At 37.0% G+C, this 20735-nt stretch overlaps 1 protein-coding gene across 7 annotated transcripts in view; it reads right to left on the bottom strand.

Moving 5' to 3' along the window:
* Positions 1-833: 833 nt before the first annotated feature.
* The window catches only part of LOC132311186 (serine/threonine-protein phosphatase 5-like), a 28494-nt gene continuing 8592 nt past the window's right edge, over positions 834-20735 (bottom strand). For all 7 annotated transcript variants that reach the window (XM_059808974.1, XM_059808975.1, XM_059808973.1 and 4 more), the window contains 8 exons: positions 16804-16912; positions 16532-16649; positions 13470-13617; positions 12582-12830; positions 4223-4348; positions 4041-4141; positions 1266-1340; positions 834-1068 (listed from right to left, as the gene is read on the bottom strand). In XM_059808974.1, the coding sequence (XP_059664957.1) occupies positions 1009-1068; positions 1266-1340; positions 4041-4141; positions 4223-4348; positions 12582-12830; positions 13470-13617; positions 16532-16649; positions 16804-16912 (986 nt within the window). In that variant the 3' untranslated portion in view covers positions 834-1008. The remainder of the gene's footprint in view (positions 1069-1265; positions 1341-4040; positions 4142-4222; positions 4349-12581; positions 12831-13469; positions 13618-16531; positions 16650-16803; positions 16913-20735) is intronic.

The raw sequence follows: 20735 nt of genomic DNA, 5'->3' as shown, positions 1-20735 counted from the left end.
CATGTTGGCGCCTTGGAACGTTCCCAAGGTTTAAAAAAAAAATGTTGGGAATTCCAAAAAAATCTCTATAGCCCGAATTTTAAAAATATATATATGTTGGGATTCCAAAAGAATCTGTCTTTTGTGTAGGGTGGGATGTGGTTTCACTAGTAAAATTTGGTGGTTACAAGCTGAAACCGGAGGCAAATAATGCATTTTCCGGCAATTTGCCGATAACTTATTGGTATTGATCTCATGAAACTTGAAACATTATTAATAATAAAACATTATTACTACTACAATTTATTGTTTTATGCTATAATCAAATTTGTTTCATTATTTCTGCTATGGTCAAATTTGTATCGATAGGCTGAGAATTGATGGATTGTTTTCATTATCTGCTAATGCATGAAAAACAGACGAATAATGTTCTTGGACCCATCTAAGCATGGCATTTAGGTTCGTGTAGGGAAATTGTATATATATTACATAGAGTAGCAAAATTATTCATAGCGGGTAATTTTTCTGTATAATATACGTATTAATAGGGAAGTGTATGTTAACAAACAATAAATATGCAATTTGAGGAATTTTAGAAGGTACACACGCAATAATATTAAAGAGGGGCATTTTGAACATATTAAAAGGGCAAAATCAGAATATCATAATCACTTTATGTCAAATGCCAAAAAGTGGCCATAGGGGTGTCTTTGCACATTTTTACAAAATAGGAATTGACACGGTTCAATTTTATAAAGAAATGGACCAATGTGCACAAAATATATACCGTATGGGCTGTTTCCTGCCCTTAACCCTTCCAAAATGCAGGTGTTATTCTAACTTACAATTGGCAGTTGTCAAAAAAAAAAAAAAATGTCTACCAACTCTCAAAACACAAAAGGAACCGAACCATTTATCAACATAAAACGCCTCTTCTCCAACCTTATGTAACAACTTGAAACTTGGGCAGTAAGGCAAATGTACAGCAAAATACAGACATATTTAGCGGTTCAACCCAAGTATGTGCCGTTAAGAGAATAATCGCAGAAAGTTGTTGGCATAAGCCATTGGCTTGACATCAGGGTGTGGCTGCAGAAATTTGGAGAAGAAGTGAATCAGACATGGCAAATAGTGGATAAATAATAATAATAATAATAATAATAATAATAATAAAGTATTAATAATTATGTGAACAAAAGAACCCAAATGCATGAGTACACACTGACAAATGATTCTCTGGAAGAAAAAAATAAAATGAACATATTTCAGAAACAGAAGCTACTGACCACTGCTGAAAATGTAACAATGTTTGGCTTCAGCTCCGGGGCTTCAAAACGAATAAAAGCACCTTTATTGCCCATCTGCAGCATGTGAGGTACAAATGTGTGTATCATGTATAAATTATGAAGAGAGAGAGTTTTCAGATCCTACAGGCATTCTTATCACCAAAGAAAATCCAAAATCATAGAATTTCATCACTATTACCATGTAAAGTTTCAATAAACATACTAAAATATACATCATCATTACCCTTGCCTTAATTCCGCATGGGTGGGGTCGGCAACAAGAGTTTTCAGTCTCCAATTTTTTCTATTATAGGCCAAATTAAAAAAACAATAGAATATGCATCATCTAAGCCGCCAAATTGCAAAACACCCTAAACTATCCTACTTTCTCGGAAAACCCCCTTGAGCTATTTTTTGTGCCAATTAATCCCTCTATCTTTTAAGAAGTTGCCAATTGCACCCTTACCATTCTTTTCCATTAGTTTTTTGTGTTGTTACAAAATTACCCTTAAAACCCCATTAGTCATAAAGCAAATGTTCCTCTCACGCCCATCGCTCCAAGTGGATTCTCTCATCTCTCCCACTCTCTCTCAAAAACTCTCCCACTTCCTTGCCTTTGCCTCACCCCCGACCTCGATGCATCGACTCCAGCGTCGACTTCATTCAAACAGAGACAAATAGGACTGTAAATGAACCAAGCATTCGTCGAGCTCAGTTCATGTTCATTTGCTTAATAAACAAACCAAGCTCAAACAAAATAATAAACAAGCCAAGCTCAAACACCTCCGTTCAGCTCATTTGTTCATGAAAGCGTTTGTGAATAGGCTCGTTATGAGCTCAAAATATATATATACATACATACATATATAATTTTTGCGTTCATGTAATATTTTTAATTAACCCACATTAGTATTTCATTTTAACCCATCAATAAAGGCCAACTCCAAATCCAATACAGCCCAACCCAACTTTAACTCATAACATTTCATCCATTTAATAATAAAAGAGTCCAGCCCCATCCCATATCCATTACAGTCCATCTGCATGTAAGCCCTAATCTTTCTCAACCTATTGAAATAAAACCAATTTAATCTATGTAAACCCTAACACATCATTCTCTGACTTCTCTCTACTCACTACCCTAGACGCAAAAGCAGCAAAACCACCCCTTCCCCCAAACACCCGACGACATAGCAGCTGCAATACTGATCGGAAAAATGAAACCGCCGATAGGCAACCGCTGCAAAAGCAGCAAAACCACCCCCTCCCTTTCTCTCTCTCGTCTGGTCTCGCTTCTATCTTCTATTCATATTGGCATCATCGAAATTGGGAGTAATTTTTTTTTTACTTTGTGAGACTTTGGAGATGAAACACTGAAGATTTATTTGGAAGTTAAGACCAGTGGGTACTTAAACACAGATTCATATATGCAGTTTTTTATTATTATTATTATTATTATTTATTTTTGTGTGGGGGTGTGCGTGTGTGTACATAAACGAGCAGTTGAGCCGAGCCCGAGCTCGTTCGAGCCCTGCCAAGCTCAATCCTGGGCAGGCAAAGCTTGATCAAAGGTTGAGCCGAGCTCGAACATTCATTTGACTGTGACGAGCAGAGAGCCCGAACACCCCAAAGCCAGGCTCGGCTTGACTCGTTTACAGCCCTAGAGTCATGCACCTTTCATCGACGACATTCTAGCACCTCTAGACATACCCTTCATCGACATTATGTACATCTCTGTTTCAGTTGCCCGGATTCGAAAGCTTCAAATGTGCCCACAATGATCATTGCTACCCAATGATACTGACAGCGGTTATTCCTTACCAACCAATGGCATTGTATATAAATTAAACCAAATTGACTTTCCGTTGGAACCTTGCCAACGCCGACGAAGGCATCGACCAACATATTTATGTCAGTCTGAGCAATTCAGTGTATGATTGTTCGAATTCTTTGAGCTCACAGATAATGTGGTTTGATTTGATGTATATATTCCATTGCAACCATGAATCCCATCTCAACTCAAAGCTCCTCCCAGGTACAAATTTAAAGGACCCATCTCTTTCTCTCTCTATAAATTATAATTTTGATATGTAATACTAAAATATAATTGCACGCCCAATATAATAGACAGAAGAGAATCACAATAAACCAGGCATATCAGGATTGATGGACTAAATTAAGAAGTATATATATACATATACATATAAATAGGTATTTCATAAATCGTACCCAATCAAGAATGTTATGAGAGATGGAGAGAAGGGGAGAGAGGACTCAGAAGAGTTGCTGTCGGCCAAGTGGTAGGGTGAAAGTGGTATTTTTGGTAATTCAAAGGGGTTATGTATCTAAGATTGGTTCTTTAACGGAATTGGCCGGCCATCCAATGATCCAATTCAGGGCTGTAGTTTGGCAGGTTTGAAGAGTTGGAGTTATTTGGCACAAAAAAAATAGTTCAAGGGTGTTTTCTGAGACGTGGATAGTTCAAGGGGGTTTAGTGCAAATTTGCCTCATCTAAGGCAGTAAAACTTTCACAATATCTTAAGATTTGGTGAAAGTAAACCTCAACAGATGTATCACTAAATTACCAAATACTAATGACCCAAGTTCAGCTTCTTAGTACAAACCTTTAAAATAAATGACACTTTTCATACCGAATATATCAAATTATCAATGCAAACATTTGTGCAACAAACAAAAGCCATAAGTTTCATACAACAAAATCCAAGGAAATAAAAGCAAACATGTTTAGGACGCAAAAGGTCATGATTAAATTACCTGATCACAATAGTTTGGAGCAGAAAACACAGTAATGAGTTTACCATCATGCTCAATCTCATAGCCTTCATCCTTCACTTCGTGAGATCGCACAACTAAATCTGTCAATGAAACAAGTGTGTGAAGGCACCAATTTGAAGGATATGAAAACATGAAAAGACACTGAATATGAAGTGAAGTACCTAGGTTGTTTTCCTGCAAAAATTTCTGTGTCACGTCTGCACCAAAAGAGAGACCTACACCCCGCTTGCTTGGTCCTCTTCCAGGCTGAGGCTGTGGATCACTCCACAGTAATTCACACATCAACCCTGAAAGACATGCAAGAATAGGTAAAGCATGCCCACAAAAATCAATAACCATAACAGAGGAAACTATAACATGTGCTGCCTTGCAAAGATTTTACATTTAAGGGGGGAAAAAAACAACTTTGATCATTTGCTTTATTAAGAGCAGTGGCAGAAAATCCTTTTAAAAACATGAAAGCAAAATATAGAAGATAATTAAAATATATTGCACAAACAATGCATTTATTTATTTTTCCTGGGGATCGAACTAACAATATAGTCAAACCTGAAATTCCTTCACCAAAAAGTAAATCAAAACCTACTATTTACCTTGAGGATTAACATTTAACAGGAAAATGACATGGAAACTAGCAAAGTTGAGCCAACGATGTGAAGACTATGAGTATTAGTATTGGAACTGTGACCATATCCGTGAACCCCATGTAAATGTGCATTCATAATACAACTGTCTTTATTGCCTCATCAATACCACAATACAAGGTTGAGATTTCTTGACACAGAGAAAGAAAGGAATGAAAGGAACGATGCATTACAATATCCACCATGTAACATGGGAAGATAGAAGGAAAAGATGAAACATCCATCTTCAACCACTTATCTTCCAGCAATTTTAACAATATTCTCTTTAATGTCTGTAATGTGAACCTGATATTCGAATAACAAACTTTCAAGACTTTCGAAGGATCGTCACCAAGAGAAGTACAAATTTCTTGAAAGTGGTTGGATGTTGAATGGGTGCACTCCCAACCCACCATGGGTTCGGTAGCAATCAACTCTCATGATTGTTAAAAAAGAAACAATTGACAAGATAATCTGGTATTTGTTGCTTAGCTGCTTCTTCAAGACATGTAATGATCCAACACCAATGGTTACTAGGTGAATGAATGTATTAAATTGGAAAATGAAAGGTTATGTCAATATGTAAGATAGGCATGTGCCCCGCTCTTCAACCTTAAAACCATCTGATGCTGTAGGCTATGCAGGAGGTATTCTGATTTTGTGTGATAAAAATGGGGTTTGAAGGTCAATGTTTGCAAAGGGCAATTTACAGTCTCTTCTCCATTGGATGAGGATTGATCTTATTGGATTCTTTCTGGGAAGTATGGTCCTATTCAGGATGTCGAAAGGAGTTCTTTGTGGAAGGGGTTGGTGTATGCTCATAGAGTTAGAAATTCCTGTGGTACGTGGAAGGGCATTTCAATTTGGTTAGATTCCCCAATGAGAGATCCTCAGGAGGTAGGTGGACTACAGCTATTAAGGAATCTTTTTGAGTTCATTCATGTACCGTAGGAGGGTGCTTCTTTTACTTGGTTTAAGAGGTTTGATTTGTTGAATAAAGCATTGATGGATAAATGGCTCTCGAGGTTTGGGATGGAGAGAGGTAGACAGTGGAGTAGGATTATAGAGATCAAAGTTGGGTAGGATAGAGGTGGAGCTCTAAAGAAGTGAATTCTCTGGCAGGGGTGGGAATACGGAAAATAATTCGAAGTGGCTCAAATAAGTTTTCAAAGCATGTCCAGTTCAAGGTGATAAGAGGAGGCATGTTCAGTTCTGGGTGGATGCTTGGAGTGGGGGAACAGACCACTTGCATGCAACTTTGCAAAACCTAGGAAGCAGACATGCCAAACACACCAAAAAATGTGTGTGAATATCATTCTTTTTGGACACGCCTCAAACACTTGATAGACATGCCGACACACCACAGATAGGCGTGTCTGATTAAAAGATGAATTTTGTTTAAAAACAAAAAAAGAAAAAAAAGATGGGTTAAAATATAAAATATGTGGAATTCTTTGAAAAGTTCCAATAATATGGAGGTCAAAACATAAAAAATAATTTTTTAAAAAAAATGTAATCAGTTAAGCAATTTAATTTACTTAATGTTTTTATAGTTATTACTTGTTTGAAATTTAAAAGACCACAGAGAAACTCGTAAGAATCTTGCTTTATTTCACAACCAAATTTCAAACTTGCTACAATGGATTATCGAAACTTGACTGCTGGTGCACCTTCTCTTCTCCTTCAATAATACTCTCTCTCTATTTTTTTTTTCTTTACTTTTTGTCCTCTTCTTCCAATCACAAACCCCTTTCTTTCTTTAAATCTCTTTTATTATCAAAAAAACTATTTTTTCTCCACACAGCCTTAGCTACTTTATTTCAAAAAAAAAATTCTCTCTCTTCAACCGATTCTCTTTTAGTAGAATTCTCTTTTCTTCAATGAATTTAGATTACAACAAATTTTATAAATGGAGTTGAGAAATTATACTCCAACCCATTCTCTTTTCTTAATTGAGAGAATTGTTCTTGTAGTTCATTGATTATTGTGATATGGGATTTATGATTCATAGTTTGAGTGAGAGTAACATTAGTCACATAATATATTATCACATATATAATAAAAATATATATTATTCATCATGTCCCCGCCTAGGGGTGCCAATAGTTGACACAACACGCTAGCACAATTCGAACATGAAACGGAATAAGTGAATTTGGGTTTGGTTTAATCATGTTCGGGTCGTAATTGTGTCAACTCGTATTGACATGCTAATTAAATGCGTCATATTTGTGTTTGAACCGCCAACCTATTTATAACCCGAATGCACCCGTTGAACTAAACGTGTCGTGTTTGTGTTAGAAACGACCCGTTCAACTAAACAGTCATGCTCATGTTGGTTTGACCCTAATACTACAAAATTTAATTAAACATGTCTTGCCGTGTCATATCAGGTCTTAACCCATTCATTAAATGAGTTAAGCGTGTTGCGACATGTTCGTGTCAACCTATGTAACAGGATGCCCATGTCCTGACACGACATAACAACACGAATTGCCGCCCCTATCCCCACCATGTCCATGTCTTAATTTTCTAGAATTTGTCATGTCGTTGTGCTTGTGTTATGTCATATTTTTGCTTCTTAGCCTGAGACATTTTAGGATTGAGGTGGACAAGCAGATTATGATTGCTAACTGTTAGCATTAATGGTGGGAGGGTGACATGGCATGTACAATTTGAGAGGTATCTTCAGGATTGAGAGATGGATGACGTGTTTTGCATTATTGTATCATCTATCAACAGAATGTGTATGGGGACTTGATGAGTGGAATTAGGTGAAATCCTGGCATAGGGGTTTTGAATTGCAATCTTTTTATCACAGGCTTCAGTATCCTCCAGGGACTATTTTTGTTCCCTTGAAAGGCAGTTTGGATGACAAAAGCCCCTCTAAATGTGGCTTTTTTGGGTGGACAGTAGAATTGGGTAGGATTTTGACGTATAGATAATTTGACCAAGAGGTGTCAGATTGTAGTGACTTGGTGTTGCATATGCAAAAGGGATGAGGAATTGGTAAACCATATCCTCTTACTTTTCTCAGTGGCTAGCGATGTTCGGACCTAGCTTTTTACTCCCTCCGTCCCAAAATAGGTGTCCATCTTGGGAACTGTGACTCACAAAACAGTTCCCAAGATGGACACCTATTTTGTGACAGGGGGAGTACTATTTTTGGTGTTCATTAGGTTGCCTCAATATCCTGATGGGCATGCTCAAGGCTTTGAGGGTTGTACAATGGGTAGTCAAGTCTGAGACACTTGGAAGGCAGCTCCCTACGTTTTTTGTGGGGTTTGTGGCGTGAGAGGAATAGGCAATCCTTTGATGGAGATGAAGCTCCTATTTGGGTGTTTAAATACTCCATCTGGAGTTCTCTATTTTTTTGGGTTAAGGATGGCATAGTAATTATGTGGAGGACTTTGTAGATTTTATATATAGTTTGAGAGTACAGTTGGAGAATATTGAGGCTCTAAGAATTTTATGTGCTCAAATTATTACTTTGAAGGGGATGATATGAGGTGGATTGGTTGGGCAAGAATTTCCATAGAATGCCATGGGTAGGAAATTGACTTAATTTCCTTGAAAAGTTATTTATATGACACTAAATCTCCTCCTGAAGTAGCTTCTTTTTCTTCCCTTTTTTGAGTGAGGGCAGGGGCAGGAGAAATGGATAACAGTTCTTGGAGAAGATCTTAACCGTTGACAAACTGTTTAAAATGTGCAGTTACAGTTGATTGTGCTGCGAGTTAAAAAAAAAAAAAAAAAATTGATTAGCAACTTGACACATTGTGCTTTGACTAGTATTTGACTCTTTCTTTATCTACTTTCTAGGATCATTGGGTAACAATGCCTGGGTCAACAGGGTGGTACTGGCTGCACACAAGTTTATAAAGTGAGTAGGAGGGCCAGATCATTGTAGCAGGTGATGACTCCTTTTTGCTTATAATTACGGGTTTTTGAAGAGCTGGAATTGTCTACATTAATATTGGGGCATAGGATGTTGTACTCTCTCTTGTTCTGGGTTACTGGAAAATTTTGTATTCTAATTAATGCATTTACATGGTTATAGAATTAATTTGTGCATACATCGTTAATGAAATTGTCAAAAGACCTGGGACAAATTTTAACCATCACAACAATCATTTTGAAGCAAAAAGCATTTCCCATATGGGGTATTAAGATAATTTCTCAAGTTTACAACATCGCTTTTTAATAGAACTTGTCCCAGACAAATTTAAAACATTGCTTTTTAATAGAACTTGCCAGATGGCGGAGATGGATTCACCATTGTATCTCAACGGTTCAAATCTCAGTTTTGGTGAATAGTTCTCTGACCCGCTTCTTTCTAGATCTCGAGGCCTGAGGCAGGAAGACCAGCTCTGGCGCTCTCTCCTTTTCTGTTCATCATTATCATGGAGACATTCAACAGATTAATGAGGAAAGTGGAAGAGCTAAGCTCTATTAGAGGCTTTTCGATAATCCAGCTAGTTGGTGATCTCTCATTTGCTTTTCGCACATGACCCCCTTTTTTTTTTTTTGTGATGTGTCAGAGACTCAGCTGAGATACTTGAGATGTGCTCTGGTTTGCTTCCAATTAGTCTAGGGCTTGAAGATCAACATTGGGAAGAGTGAGATGGTCCCAATTGGGGTGGTGGAGGAGATTCATGATTTTGCGGGCATTCTTGGCTGTGGGAATGGCTCTTTTTCCGATTTCTTATTTAGGTCTGCCGTTTGGAGCTTGCTTTGGAGCTTGCTCGCGGAGGACACCAATTTGGGATCCAGTTGTAGTACGCTTTGAGAAAAGGCTCACTGGGTGTAAGAAACCATATCTTTCGAAAGGGGGTCGTCTAACACTTAAGAAGAGCACCCTTCCAACCTACTTTATGTTGCTTTTTCCAATGCCTATGTCTGTTGTGAGAAGGCTTAAGATCTGGGACAGTATGGAGAAGAGTTTAAGTACCACTTAGTGAATCAGGGGAAAGTGTGTACCCCTTATTCAGGTGTTTTTTTTTTTTTTTTTTTTTTTTGGGTATGTGTGTGTGTGTGTGTGTGGGGGGGGGGGGGGGGGTGGGGTTGGGGGTTGGTCAAATTCGAAGATTAGATTTGTTCAATAAGGCATTTTTGGGCAAATGGCTTTGGAGATTTGGGAGTGAAAGGTCCAGATGGGGGATGGGGTAATTGTTTGTTGGAGTGGGGAGGGTGCTAGTGGATCATGGTTAGTTGTCTAGAGAATTGAACTCTCCTTGGGGGTGGTGGTTTGGAAGTCTATTTGGAAGGGTTGGGATGAGTTTTAAAACGTATTCAATTCAAGGTCAGAAGCAGGAGACATGTCAGATTTTGGGAAGATCTTTGGTGCAGGGATATTGTTTTAAGCTTGCAGGTTCCAACGGCTTTCCGGGACCGCTGCAGACAGGCAGGCCTTGGTTGACAATTGTTATCAGCTTGAAAGATGGAAAGCGTTCAAAAGGGGAACACATCCCCGAAAGCTACTCAAAGGCCAGAGCCAAAAACAACTAAGAACTCAAGGAGCCCAAAAAATCAACAATATCATTTATAGATTTACAATTGCTCCACAAGCGCCAACAAAAAAGAGAGCTAACAATAAGAAACTTTAAAGCTGCAAAAGAAGATTCCTCTCCATCAAAGGATCTCCTATTCTGCTCCTTCCAAATGCACCACCAAACACAAAAAGGTGCCACCCTCTAAAAATCACAGCCGTGGGGCAGACAAATTGGGATATGCAGTTCCAAGGAGAGTTTCATGATTGGGAGCTGGAGGAGGTCACAAAGTTCTTAGCTATGTTATATAGCTAGGTGGTGGAGGGGGAGGGGAGGGATAAACTGGTTTGGAAGGCTCCTCGAGAGGAGCTTTTTGTGTTCGTTCCTTCTACCAAAGCTTTTTGGGTATCCAGGGGCCTCCCTTTCCTTGGAAAGCTGTTTGGAGATCGAAAGCTCCCTTAAAGGTAGCTTTTTTTTTGCTTGGTCAGCTGTCCTCGGGAGGATCCTCACATTAGATAACTTGAGGAAAAGACGTCAGATTGTGGTGAGCTTGTGCTGCATATGCAAGCAAGCAGAGTCATCGGTTGATCACCTTCTTTTCCAGTGTCCAGTAGCGAGTGATGTTTGGTATGCATGGGGGTCCTCCGGTTCCACATTAGGCACGATTGAGGCTTGGAGAGGGTGTATAGTGGATAGCCGAGCTAGAGATACCTGGAGGGACACTCCCCTTTGTTTATAGTGAGCTTGTGGCGCGAGAGAAATAGGTGGTCCTTCGATGGAGAGAAGACTACTATTTGGTCTTTCAAATACATTATACTGGGTTCTTTATTCTTTTGGTTAATGGGCAAAGTTGTAAATCTGTGAGGGAACTTGTGGAGTTTGTGGATAGTTTGAACCTCTTGAACGCTTTTAATGACATCTTAATAATCTAATATTATAATCAAATATTACAAGGCATTCAAAAGGGGAATGTGTCCCGAGAACTACACAAAGGCTGAGGCCAAAGAAAAGTTTTTAAGGACCCAAGGAACCCAAAAAATCAACAAACTCCTCTATAGATTTACAATTTCTCCCATCCCCTAACTAAAAAGAGAACTAATAATAAGCTAATTTCAAATCCCCAATGGAAGATTCCTCCCCATAGAAAGATCTTCTATTATGCTCCTTCCAAACGCACCATCAGACACAAAAGGGTGTCGCCCTCCAAATATCATGGACGTGGGCTCCCACAAAACAGCCTCTCTGGGAATCATCAAGCCCCTCAAAGACTGAGGCATAACCCACTGCACACCGAACAAACCAAAGATAAGGCTCCAACAATTGTGAGCCATGGGGCAATGCAAGACTAGGTGATCCACAGACTCTCCATCCCTCTTACACAAGCAACACCAATTCCCAGTAACCTGTCTTCTCCTCCTCAGGTTCAGGGAAGAAATGGGTACACCCCACCCGCCCGGCTCATTTTATGGAAAAATTACAAGTATACCCTTATTTAACTTTATATTTCCCACATTCCCTTTATATATCTATTCTCTCTCAAATTTAGACCTTGTAGCCCTTTCCAAGTCGGCACTCATCCCCAGCTCCCAGATTTTCATTCCTCTGAATCAATGATCACGTGTGAGACCAAAGCCAGCAAACGTCTACCGGTCCATGGCTCGCCACCTTGATGCAGGCTCTAGATGCTGCTTTTACAGATTATGATACAGACTCACAAAAGTCATCTGCAAAGAGTTGAGAGAGACCTGATAAATTGGTCTAGGGGAATATTATCCTTCTATCAGTTCATTGGTGTAATAGGGTATCTTACTAAATTGATGGTAAATTTATTTCCATTGTTATTAAATGTGTGCAATAAAAACTTCAATTGCACTGAATGTGAAAGGTTGGTGGAGGACCCATAACATTGGTTGAATAAAGGCATCAACCTAGCTTGAGAATAGAGGGGAAGGAAAGAGAGACAGAAAGAGGGAGTGACTAATTAAAGATAATAGAGGAAGCAAAAGGGGAAGATCGAAGGGTGTCCCAGAGAAAAAGAGAGGTGGTGAGTTCGATTCACCGTTTGCAAACGCCATCGAATAGCTTTTCCAAAATAACAATTTTGTTATAACTTTTTTTTTTTTTTTCATTTTTTGAACAATGTGGATGTGGTGCATTGTACATCATGGATTTTAAAAGAAGAACACTTGCCAGTTAAGGAGCAATTTAACTTGGGATAACTTGGAGGCTTTTTAACGTAGAATATCCTCATCCTAAGATAAAACCACACGTGACTAAAACTCCTCATAGTCCAACCATATTATTTATACAAGCTCTACCAGATTTAGATTATGTGGCCGATAATCTTTAATCTCAACACCAAACATAGTTAAATTAAGGAATACATAGAAACAGAACATTCAGCTTACCTTCCTCCGGGGGCTCACAAAAACGATCAATTGCTCTAATGTCAGAGAGCTTCACCCCATCAATGCTGAAAAGACCTCCATGAACCACAAAAACCTTCTCATTTAATACATGAGCCAAAGGTAGGCAACAGAACACTTCAGCAAAGAGTTCAACAAATTTTTCGCTTAACTTCGATCTGACCTCACCCTCAAAACCATAAATTTTGTTCATGCTCTTGCTCTCATGATTTCCTCGCGAGAGGTATATGGCTGAAATTAACACAAAAATAATTAATATGATACGTATAAACAAACTAATGGAAAGGAATACATATCAACACATTCATTGCAGGGAGAAAATTGTAGAAAGTTGTTTTTAATTCATAGTAGAAACCAAAAAAGACTAAAAAATAAAAAATAATAAAACAATAAAAAAAAAAAAAAAAAAATTATGTATAAAATTATGAGCTTGCCAACAAACTTAAATGTTTGAAAAAAAATTAATTAAAAAAAAATAAATCAATGCATATATCTATTTATTAAAAAGGAAAAAAATAATAAAGACTAACACTGGTAATGTGTCATCTAGCCTCAGTTATTTCCTGAAGCCCAACTATCATTCACAGTAATCCAGAAGAAAGCCAAGAGTAGCTTTGAATTGATCAAAGTGACTCAAACAAAACAGGGGGGAGGGAGAAGAAGAAGAAGAAGAAGAAATACAAAATGCAACTCTATCCTCTTACATTAGGCAGACTGTGAGTCTAAAAAGCACATAAAAAATGCTAAAGCAGAGAAGATCAAAAGCACAGGATGTTCCTCTTTCATTCGATATAGACTGTTGAGTACCAAAAGTTCATCAAAAAGGCTAAAGCAGACAAGATCAAAAGAACAGGATGTAAAGGAGGTTACCTGATGGACACATGCATTTAAATGCAAAAAGCGTGAGTATGATCTCAACGGAAAAGGATCCTCTATCCACAAAATCACCATTAAACAAATATGGATTCTCTTCTGAGGGAAGCCCATTGAGCTTAAAAATATTCAGTAAATCATAGAACTGCAACCATAACACCCACCGAATTCCAAATAAAAAATTTCAGTTCTCTAGGGCCAGGAACAGTAAATGATAAAAGGGCAGGGAATAGATTCAGAGTAGATAAAAAGACTCAGATGAGCTTATCACATCATAATGTCAACAATAATAAGAGGAATGAAATCAAGATGCAAGACAAAATAAAAAATAAAAAAAATAGTTAACTATCTGCAATGTAAAGTGGAAGAAGATATTAGTCAAGTAGTTACTCTTAAAAATACATAGGGGAACTTATCAAAAAAAAAAAAAAAAAATCACATAGGGAATATTACTGTTTTAGTAAGAGAATTTTGTTATATTGCTCCAACCATGGCTAGAACTTGTAATGAAACAGAACTGAGGGAAGCCCATTGAGCTTAAAAATATTCAGTAAATCATAGAACTGCAACCATAACACCCACCGAATACCCAAAAAAAAAAAATTCAGTTCTCTAGGGCCAGGAACAGTAAATGATAAAAGGGCAGGGAATAGATTCAGAGTAGATAAAAAGACTCAGATGAGCTTATCACATCATAATGTCAACAATAATAAGAGCAAATAAAATCAAGATGTCAACATGCAAGCCTGTATAACAAAATAATAAAAAAAATAGTTAACTATCTGCAACGTAAAGTGGAAGATATTAATCAAGTAGTTACTCTTAAAATCACGTAGGGACTATTGTTGTTTTAGTAATAGAATTTTGTTATATTGCTCCAACTCAAAGTGCTATGAGATTCAACAGGAGGCAATTAGCTTTTAATTCTTGTTAGCAATGTTACAGTTTCTTATGACAGGGTTATATAATTCCTCTTAAAAATTCCCATTCTCAAGTTCTCCTAGTCTTTTTTTATCAATTCTAGCAACAGTTTTGCATGTAAAAACATAATCAAACTTAAGAAACTTTATGTAACACATTTTTTATTCCCAAATGATGTTTTTTTATCATAGCTTAAAAAAAAATTATTCACTCCACTAGTCCTTTAGAAATTTCATTTCATTGATGTCCAGTTGATGCAAAGAAGATTTTTAGAAAATAATAATAATCATTATACATCACGTGCTTGTTCAGATAATCATCCATGATACATACTACATTGTATTTCCCAAGTCTAATAAATTGTATTTCCTTCTGAAGGTCCAAAAGTCCTAACCGACTTACAAGCATGGATTGTAAAAATTCCGTTCCCCCCCCCCCCCCCCCCCCCCCCCCCCCCCCCACAACAGAATAACTGCCTCTTACTTTCTCAATAATAAATCCTTCGACCTCTCTATTTGAAGGAAGATCTAGTTTCCTCCCTCCATTCTCGCTTTTACTTCTTAATAATAAAGTCTCTGGTCTTTGTGTATGTGTGAGGAAGGAGGTGAGTTTTCTGAAATGCTTCTCTATTTTCTCTTTAAACTGACTAATAAGTAAAATTATATTATAAATCAAGATGTGCAAGTACAGTAGAAAAATAAATAAATAAAATAAAAGCAATCACGAAGAAAATTTTAAAAGGGTATCTCACAATTTCTAATTGTTGAACGCCAAGAATCTATAGTAAGTGGATGCATAGAGTATCCCCTCCTAGTCACCGTACTTTCAAGAAAAAATGTTCTCCAGTAATATTTTTGTTCTGTACCCAAAATAACCCAACAAGAGATTCCTGGAATCAACTAGCACAACGTATTGCCTTCTTATTCTAAGCCTTTATATGCCAAGAAACAAGCACCTCTTTCAAATCGAGAAACACCCAGAGTATCCCCTAAATAGCAAAGCAACCTCCATAATCACTGGATGAAAAGAGCAGTGAAGGAACAAGCATTTGACCCATAGAGAAGCAACTCCTCCACAAAATGCTGACTCCCAACCCTTCATATTCTCCCAAGAAGGTGGAGCTTGCCGTCCTAATTTTTTCTTCCCTTTTTTTTTAAGATGAGTAAAAGAATTTCATTGAATCACCGAAAAGGGGAGCATCCATACACACGGGAAACATGCAAAAATCATTATACAAAATCTATAATCTCTGCCAAAAGATTTACTAAAGAATCCATCAGCAAGAAGCCAAGAAACCACAATTCCAAGCCCGAAAATAAGAAAAATGATTGCATTAATAACTAATAGTCAGCCAGAAATCTGTCATACAAGGAATTAAAACTCATTGTGACTTGGCCAACTCAGTAGAGTCATAGTGAACTAGGCCAACTTGGCTGTGTCATAGTGAACTTGGCCTAGTGCATGACTGAGTAAGCCTGATACCCGTGATATATTGATATCTATAAACACCTTAATTCAATAGACTTCCATCATTAGCACTAGAATTCCACAACCATGTTTATAACAAAGCTAAATGAAATGCTAGTATCATCAGGCTCTTTTTCTCGTCTTTGCCATTTGATAACAATGGCTCACCACCATATAGCACTCATAATAAGGACCAAAAGACTATCATAGGAATTTGAGCCAGTGATTCTTGAGGAGCGGATGTGTAAAAAGAATTGACAATGCTTACAAATTTTAATACCACTTTTACAAAAGATATCTCTCAACAACGGTAAAGAACACAAACCTAAATAGCATGAAGTTGTTACACAAATTATATTTAGATCTTATTTGACAATTACGAATATAGAACACAATCTAAATAGCATGAAGTTGTTACACATGAAGTTTTTATTCGATTTTAATCTTGTCCACGGCCATTATCTTGCATAAATAGGTATCTCAGCACCACAAGAGAACTCAACCTAAAGGAGCATGCAACTATTAAAACAATAACATATATAAAAATAAAAAATACAAAATAAAAAAGATGGCATATATACTTATATAGCCTTCACTGACGACCTAACAAAAGTTCAATGAATTTATATTTTGCAATGACTCCAATAAGTACACCAAAGTACAGTAACTACCTGACCATGAACATCACCACAAACAGTGAAGTGTTTTCCATCAGGAATATTGATATCAACAAGAGAAGGCAAGGCTCGCAGCATTTCTCTTGTTTGCAAGACAATCTGGAATGCATATCTATGACATGAACACCAAGATTCAGAGTGAAAGCATTTAGAAATATATATATATATAATGCAAACTACTGTAGTTCTAATTGCCAAAAGTATTTTTTTTCTCTCTTTGAGGAGAACGAGGTGGGGCGGTGGATACTGTGATTGTCCAGACATACCGTTTGTGTAAGCATTTCTGATTCTTAAAGTCATCCATCATTTTCTTCACAAAATCCAAAGTTACAACATCTTCCTCTATTCTTGCACCAGAATATTGTGGCTCCACAACTAGAATTTCAACAGAACAAAACACCATTAATTCTAGGTAATAAAAGTAATTTCCTTTACATAATCTTATTTTATTTTTCGAAATTTTCTAACTAAAAACAGTTTGTTTTTGGTAACTAAAAGTGGTTTGATATTTTTATTCTTGCAAAAAAAAATCTGTTAATAAATCCTTGAAAAAAAAGGGGAAAAATCAAACAGCATTCAAAATGTTATTTTGAGATGCCTGAGGCAAAAGGCTTATTTTAATATGCCTGATGCACAAGCCTTATGGAGCAGCTTGGAGAATTTTCAATAAGAAATAAAAAAAAAATAAAAGGTACAAAAATCAACTTCTGCAGCGCATAATATCATGTATTTCATTATCTGGGTAAAAGGGGGGGAAAAGGAAAGCCAGGAGATGAGACCCACACAATTAGAACAAACACAATGTAAACATTCACAAAAAGGCACTAATCAAGGTGAAACTTATGTACGACATTCAAAGAGCAAGAAGTTAAAATGTAGTCCCAGCCCGCAGCATTGTAGTTATGGTGTAACAAAGGTTATGTAGGTCGTGAAATAATTTCATCCTAATAAATCTTAGTCAAACTGATCCAATATGTAATTTACAACTCCAAAATTCCATTAAAAAAAAAATTTCTGTTATTGAATTTTTAATGGATTTATTAAATACTTAAGGTGTTCTGATATAAGTTAGCACCTATAAATTAAATTTTAAGGTTCAGTCAACAGTAGAAGTTAACCAATATCTGTTGAATATAAAATTGCAACTATTCTGATGTTTCAGTTAACTTTTTTTTTCTTCTTCAATTTTTTTTTTTTTTTTGATAAGTTGTTTAAGAAAGACAATTTATGTAGACTAATACATATGTATATGTACTTTTGTAGTTTAACAATATACTTATATATATTTTAAAATACTTAAAACAGAAAATTCAAATACTTTGGTTAAAAATATATGAAAAATAAAACGGAAAATTTTGAAATAAATAGAAATCCTGAATTTTTTTTTTTTATATTGGCAAGAAACACGCACACACACCCAGTTGCCCCTTTGGGGGACTTGAACACTTGACCTTCTACTTTGGAAGGCAAGGAAGTACCACTAGGCTACAACAGCCTTTGGTCAAATAAGAGGATAAGTGTATAATTAAAGTCCATGACTTCAGTAGACCTGAAATTTTATAAGTCTTGGAAAGATAACTAGGAACTAAAATTGAGTAAGCAAACGACAGGTTGGAAAGAGACTGCCACTCCTAACGCCATTACACATTGCCTTGCAGAGGCTCCTTCACTAACAAGGTCAAACATATAATTAGAAAACCTTCACACAAAAGATTGTAAGATCTCCATACATCATAGTTAAGTGAATTTTCTCCTCACTCATCTCATACAATGCCAAGCGTTTTCCAGATTTCATTGGGTGGAAAGATTTTGATAATCGTTTCTTAACAATATTCATAATAAAAATTCATCAAAGAACTAAAGTAAAAATTCTAAGACAGAAAGTCTTCAAGAAAAATGGACATGGAGTAAAATACGGAAAGGGAGGGGGAAAAAAAAAAGGAAAAAGAAAAAGGGGAAACATATTCCATGGGTTGGGAAAGAACTAAATAAAGAAACTAAACAAAAATAAAAGGGTGAATTACGCTGGCTTCCCTTGAGGTAAGGGCCTAAGGCCTAATTACACACAGTAGAAACAAATAAGCCTAATGACATTGGCCTCCCTTATGAACATTATTAAGCCAACGGATGTGGAGTGCTACTATTAAATGTCCTTCATAGTTTATATTCTACGAATCACGGAAACGGATACGGGACCCGGATACGGAAAAAGGGTAAATACTAAAATTTAGGACACGGATATGGCGGGGACACGGAGAATAATAAATATTATATATATATATATATATATATATATATATATATATATATATATATATATATATATATCATGCTATACTTTAAGAAATTAAGAGTAATATTTTTTTGGATGGTAAAGCAAACTCACACACACACGTCTCCACTGAGGCTCGAACCCCTAACCTCTCCTTTGGGGAGGCCAAGTTTGTACCAGCTGGGCTATTGCCCATTTGGTAAAAAATGAAGAGTAATATTATCTTTTATCAACATACTAATGAAAAAAATTTGTGTTTCGCCGGGAAAAAGAAAGAAACAGAGAAACAAGGAGGATTACGGTATTGTTAGAAAAATAATTAGGGGTTAGTTAAAAACAAAGGTAAAAAATCCATAGAAGAGAAGAAATTCTTGGAAACAACGTAAAATATTGTTGTGAAAGGAAAAAAAAAAGAAGTTTTAAGGTTTGTGAAGAAAGAAAACAAGAAGAAGAAGAGGAGAGAGAGGACCATCCACCGGCAGCAAAGCTTGGTCGGTGGGAGAACACGAGAGAACCAAAGTTGATCGTGCAAGAGTTTGAATCTTTGAACTAAAAATAAGCCTAAATATATGATTGTTATAATCAAAAATTGTTTTATTAAAAAAAAAAAAAAAAAACCTTTTAAGTAATTATGTAACGACTACCATATTATGGGAAGTTATTAAACAATTCCTCATACTTACACTTCAACACAACTTTCTTAAAACTCCCCAAGAATGCTCTTATCAGAAGAGAAAAAAAAAAAAAAAAAATCCATGAATGCGACACCATGTCGGAGACGCATCCACGGTGTGTCGAAGGCATGTCCACGGTGTATCCGAATATTCAAAAAAAAAAATTAAAAAAAAAAAAAATCACACACATATTTTGGGGTGTTCGACACATGTCGGGCGTGTCCGGTCGTGTTGTGGCACCGAGACGTGTTCGACACGGATTCTTTGCCCTTTTAGGTGTGTCCATGCTTCATAGTTCATACTCCTCTTTTAATATGATCTTAATGGGAAATCGTTTTATGTGAAAAGACTAGACCTATTCAGTTGGAACCAGGTATGTAAGCCTATTCAATTGGGTTTGGGTATTAGAAGGTTGATCTCTTTCAATAGGGCTCTCCGGCTTTGGAGGAGGGTTGTTGCGTGCCGTTTTGGGGAGGAGAGAGATGGTTGGGCCTCTAGTGCGGTCAGATCAGCTGGTGGTGTGGGTGTGTGGAAGTTCATTCGAAGGGGCTGGGATGAAATCTTGAAACACATCATATTCTGAGTTCGGAATGGCAGGGACATTCGATTTCTGGGAGGACTTATGTTGTGGTGATCGTACGTTGGCCTGCTCCTTTCCTAGGTCTTTTAGGATTGTTGTTGATAGACATGCCTTGGTTTCCAACTGTCATCGGCTTGACAATGGTAGGATCACATGGATGTGCGATTGCGGCGTCATTTTCAGGACTGGAAGTTGGATGATGTTTGTGGATTTTTCAACCTGTTGTATAGCCAGGAGCTGGATGGCGGAGGCCCTGATTCTTTTCTTTGGGTCCCCTCTTCTCAGGGGAGAAATTGTATATATATAGGAGTTTGTTGATTTTTTGGGTTCCTTGAGTCCTTAGGCCTCTTTCTTTGGCTTCGGCCTTTGTGTAGCTTTCGGATCCGTTCCCCTCTTGAACGCTTTCTATATTATTCTTACTTATAAAAAAATAATAATAATAATCACCGTGTCAGATTTCTTTCACTTCCCACAACTTCTCTCCTACTCCATTTCTCACCCTTCACAAGAGCCATGAAAATTTTTGAGACGAAAGAGCCCATTTGGATTAAGCAGGTTGGCTAGTTGTCCCATTGTTCTTCATTGGCCATGGTTCATCAGTGTCTTAGTTGTAAGGGAAAATTTTAAGGAGGAACAATAATGGTACTCGTAGCGAAAAACCAACAATTCTTA

This window comes from Cornus florida, unplaced genomic scaffold (assembly GCF_030987335.1).
Source record: "Cornus florida cultivar Cherokee Brave unplaced genomic scaffold, ASM3098733v1 CherokeeBrave_3.0.0_Hap2_Chr06, whole genome shotgun sequence".
NCBI classification, from domain to species: domain Eukaryota; kingdom Viridiplantae; phylum Streptophyta; class Magnoliopsida; order Cornales; family Cornaceae; genus Cornus; species Cornus florida.
This window is presented reverse-complemented; position numbering and strand designations above follow the sequence as displayed.